Here is a 10438-nt window from a genome sequence, read left to right as displayed (position 1 = left end):
GGTCCCTTCTGACATGACCATATCATATAAGACGCTTTTCTTCGATGTAGTTAATAATGTCTCGTTCTACTGACATTCTTCTTCTTATCTTTTCATTTCGGATTCGGTCTGTCGTCGTGACCCTACTGCATCTTCTTCAAAACCATATTTCGGTAGCTAATATGTTGTTCTGGTCTCTTTTGTTGACTATCCAGTTTTCTGCTCCATACGTCATAATACTTCTGACTAGGCTGTTAAAGATTGTTTTTTCGTGGTCTTTGTTATATGTGTGTCCCATAATACTTCATTTAGTTATCTTATGCAGTCTCTGGTTTGAGGCTGTTCTTTATATCTATCTTCAGTTGTAGTACCGTCTCTATAAATAGTGTGGAGCGTAAGTACTTGAAAGTTTTGGTGTTCTTAATTCTTTGGGCATCTAAGATTTCGAGATCCGGGGCGTCATCCCATTCCATTACCATGTACTCTGACTCTGTCTTATTGAAGTTGCTTTGAAGTATTATTCTGTGAGTTCCTGATAACTATATCCATTTCTATGACCATTCTTTTCCATTCATTCCTAGAAATATTTTAAATCGTGTTGTTGACATAGATCAGCCTTGTAATAGTCATCTTTTGTTGTTAAATTAAAGGCTGTACAGTTGTTTTATAGTATTTTTACTACAAAAACGTTATTACGTAGGTCAAAATTTTTGACGTAAGAGAACTGTCAAAACATTAGAATGTGACTTTTCATTATTGCTATGTTTATTATAAACACGGCAATAATGAAAAGTCACATTCTAATGTTTTGACAGTTCTCTTACGTCAAAAATGTTGACCTACGTAATAACGTTTTTGTAGTAAAAATACTATATCAACTGGGTCGCATAGAGTAACCATGAATATCTTTAGAAATTTCTTGAATGTTGTCTACGTAGAATATAGCCATATTCGTTTTAGTCATGTTTACCAAGAAGATAACACGGCAAGGTATGGATGGAGCATACAAATTGTACTATTTATAACTACATATATTTGATGAAATTTAACAGTTTATGTAAGGTTAAGAAAAAGAATCAGATGACACACAAAAAGTACTTGCAAAACGGTACTTTTTCATCCCCATCTGGACAAAAGTTTTGTAATTAATAGTTACTTTATCATTTATAACTATAGTTTTTTAATCAAATTTTGTCTAAAATGAAACAATGAGCGAGACCACCTAAGAGCAACAAAAGCAGAATATGAGAGCATCGAACACATATAGCTGCTCTTATTACTTTTGCACCGTGAGAGCGAGACTGTGCACCTGAAAGTCAGGCACAAAATGAAATTGGTCAATCTGTACTTTTTCACCAATATCTGGACAAGAAAATGTATGTATTATATTTGGATTTATTGTACTTTAAATAGAGACCTATAAATATGATAATCGTACAACAAATAAATTTGGAACTAGATGAACCTGTAATGAATGTATAATGAATCTGCTATTAGTATCATCATTAGCATTAGGATTACGAAAAAATAGAACCATGTACTTTGAAGAGACAAAATAAAAAAGAGAATGGAGAATTGTTCACAAATTTAGTAGACAAATGTAATATTCGCTGATAGATGCCTACAAGAAATGTAGAGCAACTTTAATAATTATAGTTTTAATTTTTATATTCTGGTATAAATCCTAATAAACAGTGATTATATTTTCTAGGTTAATAAATGTATGGTCGATTTAATTAGGTAGATATACTCCTTAGTAAAATTGCGATTACATTACGAAGTGTTCCGTAAAACAAAGATTATATAAACGGTTGAAGTTCATATGCTGGCCTAAATGGGGGGGATGCAGAGACTTCAGCAGACAATCCGTACTTTTAAATTCAAAGTAGTTTGTAAACTATTCTACAACAAGACAATTTATTTCCCATATGATTAGTGTACTTAATTCAACTTTATATTGACCTTGTACATATACAAACAACAAATACTACAACAGCGTCCAAGATGCGACTTTCAATATTGTGTATATCACTAATTATCGGTGTGTTCGGTCAAAATGAAGAAATTATTGATGAAGACACTAGGAAGAAAATAGATGAGATATTTCCTATGAGCAACAATAACTTTCCTACAGACTTGGAAGAGGTTACAGAATCGACTAACGGAAGTTATACTGCCATCGAGCAATGCGGTGAGGGGTCTACTAGGGGGTTAAAAAGATGTGTAGTCTATTCTAAATGTGATCCGAAGACTAATACTATAGTAGAAGAAGATGTTACTTATGGGTTTGGACAGATCGATATCAGGTAAACTATATATACATATTAATTTCATAATAATTCTGTTTAAACCAATTAACATCAATTGTATTTCATAGGTTCTGATAAAAATCTTACAATAATTTTGTTCAGAAGAGCGTGGCACAATCATTTGCAAGAACTGTTTTTATTTAAAGTTCTGCAAGCAAGCTAAGGGAGTCATTAATATTCAGAGAGGGGTGTTATTCTTTAAAGTGTGAAATTCTATCAACAAGGGATCTACCTGTTTTATGGAATGATCCCTTGTTTATTTAAGTACAGATTACCATTTACTACCCCTCTGAGCTGAATATTAATGACTCTCTTAGTTTGCTTGCAGAACTATAACTTTCCTACTATCCCGAATTAAATATTATACACTTTGTCTATGGGTACAGGCGGACCCAGTGCATTAAGCTCATATTTATGTATTATGAATTAAATTCTGATTTTATTTTTTTATTTGTTGTTTCACGTGGTCGCTGTACCAAAGTTAAAAACAATTTTTTGCAACGAAAATAATAATAAAACCTTATATTTATTCAATGTAGCTTTTGCATACAATATTTTTGAGTAATCAGGACAAAAAACCCCTTCCCCTTACATGTTTGTCATCTTGTTCAAGATTCTCTGTCTTTTTATCATCCACAGTCTTCACATCGTCCACGTTTTGACCCTTCACATGTACCTATTTACACTTATTCCAGCTTCTTCATGTAAATTTGTTTTGATTTAAAAATGAATAACCATTTTCAATTTCGTTGCAAAACGAAAATACAGCCGAACCATATTCCAGTCCAATCAGAGAGTGCTGCAAGCACCTCTACCGGTTTCGAAACTTATTAGTCTCTCATCAGGAGGCACATATGCTGCTCTCCCCGATCCAACCAAAACAAACCCCAGCGTGCAGTCCCGAATTGCAACGAACGAAATGGCATAGATGCCCTAGCGGCAACTGCTAGCAAAAGACTAAGTTTTCACTCTAATGGCACATAACATATCCCACCAGAATGAACCAGAGAAGGTTCCCATTGTTTTCATTCTGGTGGGATATGTTATGTGCCATTAGAGTGAAAACTTAGTCTTTTGTTTTGATTTGTTTGGGGAACGTTGGTTACCATCGAGTAGTTCGGCATTTTTCTGTTAGATCATACACCAAGCCTTTTATAAAATCCTTCTTTTTTGTAGTTTGTTCATATTATAATGATGATTGATATGCATAATATATTATATTACAAAAGCTAAAAATTGCATCTACCTAAACAAACCTAAAATATTACAACTATGTAACTTACACGTGACTGTGGTGGTGGATGTTTTTTACAACCTATCCCATCGCGGGAAGTATATTGCACATCTTCTTGTTCAAGATCTTCTATTTGATGTTCTAGATTTTCGTTTCGTCTTCATAATCATCAACCGCAGATACGTGATCTTCGTCTTCAGGTACTAAATAGGCTGATTGATCTTCGTTTTCTTTTTCATTAATTTTTCGTAGTTCCTCATCCGTAAGGCCCCTCCTGGAGCTCATTTTTTCAGCAAGTGCTTATTATTCTGTCTTTCACAATTTTCACAAAATATTGTAAACCAACCTGTTAACTCTAAACTTTAAGCGATCAAGACCAGTAGAACATTAAAGACACACGACAAACGCTTCCGAATAATAGAGCCATAATAAAAGCCATAAAATCCAATAAAAACAGCCTTCTCAGAAAAATAAACAAAAAAAAACAAATAATATTTGCAATGATACTTTAAAATGCAAATAGGTTAAATTGGATACAAATCTTATCTTGAGGATCTCACGAAACATCACGTATCAAATTTTGCAATACAATAAAGATATACAAATTTAAATTTTACTAGAGGGTCCAGGCTTACCCATAGACAATATGTACTCGTATAACGGGTAAATAAAAGGTTTCTATGTAGTTGCAATTTGCTGTTTAAGTTTATCACACAACAACTTGAAGTTGCTATAAAACGTATATAATATAAATATGGCAAAATCTAATGTCGTATTCGTTAAGAGGTGGTTGGCGCAAAATCTTGGTCCAATGATATTTAAATGCATTAATTTTTTTTCGAATCCTGAGAAAACTAATAAGTATTTTTGAAAAATTTAAACTTAGAATGAAAGATCACATTATTACCGAAAGTCGAAAGTCGCTGAAAACTTCTATAATTTTTATTTGAATACGATATACGGGTGAAAAAAAGAAAAAAGAGAAAATTTAGTGTGATTTTTAATTTCAAATATCTCATTCAAAAGAAACTTTTTGTTTATTCTAAGGCCCTGAGAAAACTAATAAGTATTTTAGAAAAATTTAAACGCAAAATGAAAGATTACATTATTTATTATCGAGGGCCGAAAGTCCCTTAGAATAACCAAAAAGTTTCTTTTGAATGAGATATTTGAAATTAAAAATCACACTAAATTTTCTCTTTTTTTTACCATTGCAACTTATTAAAGAAAACATTATAGAAGTTTTCAGCGACTTTTAGTCCTGTCGCCAGGGGGGGTACAACGGCCTCGTTAATTCAGATGGACTTACTCAAGTTTTTTTTATGTATTTTGACCCGTAGAACACGAATTTTTTGGGTAACAGTTGATCCGGATGTCGATAAGATTGTTATAGACCAAGAACTTGAGGAATCAAATAACAGCGATTTTTGGCAAAACAAAACAATATTTTGTATTTTTTGGGCCATTTTAAGTAAAAAATATTTCTACAAGTTTTTTCGTAGGATGCACAGTTTTCGAGATAAACGCGGTTGAACTTTAAAAAAATCGAAAAATTGCAATTTTTGAACCCGAATAACTTTTGATTAAAAAATAAAATAGCAAGTCTGCTTACCGTATTTGAAAGTTTAAGTCAAATTATATCGGTTTTGATTATTTGCATTGGTAAAAATTTATTTTTTTATTGTTTAACAAAGCTATAAACACGTAGGGTTTCCCGTGCTTTTACATTCGTTTTAACGCATGTAACGTAGAAATAGTCTTGATTGCACTAGTACCTATTCTACCTACTCGTTCGATTTTAAATGATAAATCATAGAAACATCACTCACGCACTAGTTGTTTGTAGCTTTGTTTAACAATAACACAATAAATTTTTAGCAATGCAAATAATCAAAACCGACATAATTTGACTTGAACTTTCAAAGGCGCTAAGCAGAATTGCTATTTTATTTTTTAATCAAAAGTTATTCGGGTTTAAAAATTGCAGTTTTTCGATTTTTTGAAAGTTCAACCGCGTTTATCTCGAAAACTGTGCATCCTACTAAAAAACTTGTAGAAATATTTTTTGCTTAAAATGACCAAAAAAATACAAAATATTGTTTTGTTTTGCCAAAAATCGCTGTTATTTGATTCCTCAAGTTCTTGGTCTATAACAATCTTATCGACATCCGGATCAACTGTTACCCAAAAAATTCGTGTTCTACGGGTCAAAATACATAAAAAGAACTTGGGTAAGTCCATCTGAATTAACGAGGCCGTTGTACCCCCCCTGGCGACAGGACTATTTTGGCTCTCGGTAATAATGCAATCTTTCATTCTGCGTTTAAATTTTTCAAAAATACTTTTTATTTTTGTCAGGATTAAAAAATAAATAAAATCCATTTAAAACGCATTGGCACGAAATTTTACGCCCACGCCCTTATGACTCTATTTTTCTCAGTATGATGCGCTGATCAATAAAAAAACCAGCTCGACATTATGTTTTTTTCACTGCTAGGTGCTAAGTGGGTACATATAAGGATCAACATCAACATGCTCTAAGTTGATGAATACATCTTTTTCCTCTTCGTTCTTCTTAGCAGGCAAAATTCTTGTTCAATCTTCGGTACATACAGTGATACCAGCCTTTCTTAGGTCGTATAATACTTCTTTGACCTATTGGCGGTTGTCTCTAGATATTCTTAGATACTATTCTGTTGTGCGCCATTTTATCAATATGTTTACTTCATTATATTCTTCTTTTTTGTGCCCATGTATTAACTTGAACTATTTTGCACTGTCTTAGAAAAGAATGTCTTCACTTCTTCTCCTATATCATATAAAGTTTTTGCCAATTATCATGCTTTATATTTTCATCTATGTTGATTTCATTATTAGTTTTGTTCTGCCTATGCCAGGCCTTGTTTCTGCAATGGACGTCATAATGGGGAGTATCGTTGCCTTGTATTTATACCTAGTTCTCACATTTATATCGAGATGTTACTGACTATTGAGAGCCTGCTACTTTATTAGCTTCTGCAGCTCGGTGTCTTACTTCATGTTCGGTGTTGCTCGAGCTTGATATCTCTATCCCTAGGTAATTAAGTCTTTAAATAATTGATGGATTCGACTATTATAATTCGACTGAATAGATAATTAAGACTTATTGTTTGTTCCATTAATTTCCCAGTAAATTCTCACTTACATATTATGGGTTCTTTGTAGGAAACAAGAACCTCTGAAGATCGCCTTCATTTTCCGCTACAAGTATGCTTTAATGTATGTATGCTTTAATGGGTTCTGTAAATTCCCTATTTACTCGAGCGTTAATTGTGTTGTTTTCTCGGCTTTTCTGCATTGAATGTCTTCAATTCTTCTGATTAAATTTTGCGGAATTTCCCTGTTAGCAATATTTTGATAACATTCGCCCTTGAATTCTATCAAAGGCTTTCCGTAGGTTTACGAAACACAAGAATGCTGTCTTATTATACCTACTGGATAGATTTTTCTAATATTGAAATATACTTAGAAGATTAATGCTTCTACATTAGTTCTTTTCTGTACAAAATCAGTTTAATATATTCTCTCTCTTTACCTAGTCAGCAGTTTCCATCTATTTCAGGACATAATATGCCTCTTCTAACCGTTTTCTGAAATCCAGTTTCTCACAACTATGTACTTTTCGGATACACAGTCCGTCTAGAAAGTATCCGGAAAAAAGAAAGCAGAATTATAATTTTACGGTATTTATTTCTATCACTTGAAAGATAAAATTTCAACAAATAATTCATCTCATTTATACAACCTCCATTTAAATCTAAACACTTAACTAAACGTCGAGGTACACTCGAAACTAGATCAAGGCCATAATGTTCGGTAGTGGTGTTCCAGGCCTGTAAAACTGACCGAATCAAACCTTCTTTATCTCGTGGCGCTGCTCGTTCCATTTCAATCTTCATCAGTCCCCATATGTTTTCAATGGGGCTAAGATCTGGAGATGCTGCTGGTCACGGAATTGTTGCCAGTTCGTGTTCTTGCATCCAAGTTTGAGTATAAGCAGAAGTATGGCATCTTGCATTATCTTGCTGAAAACGCCACTCCTCTGGATATAAAACATGAGCCGTTTGAAGAAGAAAACCAATTAGGATGTCACAATATTTCGCACTATCAACAGTACCATTAGCTATACAGAGAGGTGTAGCACCACGCTGAGATATTGCTCCCCAAACCATTATATTAGTGAGAAATTTGAAAATTTGAACGGTAACATTTTCTCTTGATAGGACTTTTAGATGATTTGCACCAAGCTGGAAACAACTTTCATCAGATATAAAGACATTATTAAAATTATCTTCCCGAAAACGTTGACAAAAATCTATTATTCGTTGCCTTTGCAGAGGTGTCATTGTAGGCATTTTTTTGGATTCCTTGATATGTAGCCTTGCTTTTTCAGTGACATGCGGACAGTTTCTGGGCACACTTTTATTCTTCGTTGATTTCCAAATCTGTTCGCTAATTTTCGAAACCCTAGGCGCGAATTTTGTCGTCCTAAAACCACTAAAGCATTTAAATTGTTTTCGCGAATCTTACGCGGTCTACCCGAAACTGGTCTATCTCATATCTATGCCACTTTTTTCCTCTTTATTGTCTCATACACTGCACTTTTTCCGAGTTCAGTCAATTGCACTAATTTTTTAACGTTTCGGACACCCTTTCTATACAAATATTCCACCACTTTTCTTTTTTCCACTTGCTACATTATTTCACAAATCTTAGGTCTGTTTACAAACAACAATATTTGACAGATGGTGTTGTCATGCGATTTTTTCCATAACCTACTATCGGCACAACCTACTTGATGCATTACTTTTGTCTTAAAATGTTACAAAAAGGAAATCTATTAAAATTAGGAAAAATATAAAATTCCGGATACTTTCTAGACGGACTATACTATACCATCGCATGCATTCAGATCTTGACAACGCACAAACAGACAAACAGAAACACACAGACGCTTTTCAGAAAAGCAGAAGATAGGGACCAATTTGCAATGGTTATAGCTGTGGTTATAGCCAACCTTCATTAGTGGAGTCGGCACTAGAAGAAGAAGAAGAAGCAATGCTTAGAAAATTAAGACTTGTAAGAACTTGTTATGATGGGGGATTTTCATAGTCGATTATTCTCATGTGTATTCGCATTATACATTCATGTGGAGCACTGTTGGGAATGATCATACATTCCCTAGTTTTTTTATGCAACAACGGATCATAAATAAATAACTAACTTCCGAATTTGAAGAGGAACTACTGAAAAGTAGTCACCAAAATCGTTATGAATATCAGCCGAAAAGATCCAGGGAGAGAACCCAGAGTACTCAAATATAGATTTTGGATATAAAAATATAAACAAGAGGTTTTTGGGTTAAAGACCTCAGAGGCCAAAGATATATATGTATTTTGAACTTAAAACCAAGCTTGAACGTTCAAATAAATTCCGTTGCCATGGCAATGAATACAGCAATACCTTTGCATTCAGTAATTCTGGTTAATATTAATATTTATTAAATGGCTTTAATACTTTTTATTCCACAGATAAATTGTACTTCATGTCAGTCGGCCTCGTTCTAAAAAGCAGAAATTTTTATGCATATTGCCGCGCTTTATGCAATTTAGCACAAGCTACAGAGTGATTAACCCCTTATCTCATTTGTTTCTCGTGCAATGTATTTATTCTGGGTACATTCCCAACTTAATCAGTTGGTTGATCCCCTTTAATTTATTTATTTTCTTTTTATCATTCCCTCAACTTTCAGCTGGTCATTTTTTTAGTGTGCCACTTGATCGTGAAAGGGTTCTAAGAAAGCATTTTTTAGATAATTGTTATAATACTGTCACACTTACACGCATTTACTTCATCATCACTCCTATTGGGGAACGGACTATGTGTTTCCAAAACTGGAAAATATTTAATTGGGTAGACCAATTATAAGCCTGTTCTTTACTTATTCAAATTGGGTTTATCGATTGTATCTTACTAAATTCGTCGATTTATTTAGCATACTACCTATGTATATATAGATGATCAGTTCGCCATATCTACGACCAACGTTTAATTGTGTAAACTTGTATAACCAATACAAATCAATTCCTATATTCTGCTTTTCGTAAAAGTGTACAGGGCCGGCGATAACGGGCCTGCAAGGGATGCACTGCAGGCGGGCGCCCCTGTTTGTGGGGCGCCAAAATGAGCATCTTTTCTGCTGGTGTTACACAAAATCATAGAAAAATTAAATTTTTTAAAATTTTGCATGCAATAGAATTTTATTCACGGCTCCAGTATGCGTAGTGTATGGCGAACACTCATTTTCAAAATGCTATGGATTTTAAAATTTAAAATCCAAATTTAAAATTAAAAATTTAAATAAGGAAAATAATTGTTTTAGATAATAAGAATTAAATAAGATATTTACATCCTAATTACATTTTGTACCATTGCCAGAAGATAAAATATCTAAATATAGGTACCTAATTAAACCGACGGGCGCCTTAGCTAGTATTGCAGGCGGGCGCCTTATACCCGAGCGCCGGTACTGAAAGTGTATGTGTGTTTAACCCGATTTTACCCTTCATTACAAGCTGCAACAACTTGTACTTATCATTTCGAGGTATGTGCACTTGTGCACCAAGTAGGTATGCTGTCTTTCTCCTTAAGCTCTTTGTCTGTTCCTTTGTCCCTTAAGAACTTTTGCTTCTAACTTTCTTATTAAGGCTAGGCTGCACCTAAATTGGAACCGTATTTCTCCGATCCGTTCCGATCCGAACCGATCATTAAAGGTATTAAAGCGTAGTGCCTACACTGCAATGGGAAGCCCGATCCGATATCGGGCGATTGATAGGAGAAGCTACAGCAGAAAAGCAGTTCGACGTCGGCCGATATC

The 10438-nt window shown here is 33.9% G+C and overlaps 1 protein-coding gene across 1 annotated transcript in view; it reads left to right on the top strand.

The window, feature by feature from the left end:
- Nucleotides 1–1857: 1857 nt before the first annotated feature.
- Nucleotides 1858–10438, top strand: part of LOC114324732 (phenoloxidase-activating factor 2) — a 60009-nt gene continuing 51428 nt past the window's right edge. The window contains exon 1 of the mRNA XM_028272565.2: nucleotides 1858–2285. Coding sequence (XP_028128366.1) covers nucleotides 1984–2285 — 302 coding nt within the window. The 5' untranslated portion in view covers nucleotides 1858–1983. The remainder of the gene's footprint in view (nucleotides 2286–10438) is intronic.

The sequence above is a fragment of the Diabrotica virgifera genome, chromosome 1 (genome assembly GCF_917563875.1).
Source record: "Diabrotica virgifera virgifera chromosome 1, PGI_DIABVI_V3a".
Classification (NCBI taxonomy): domain Eukaryota; kingdom Metazoa; phylum Arthropoda; class Insecta; order Coleoptera; family Chrysomelidae; genus Diabrotica; species Diabrotica virgifera.
The sequence above is the reverse complement of the archived record's forward strand: the minus strand, read 5'-3'. Positions and strand labels throughout refer to the sequence as shown.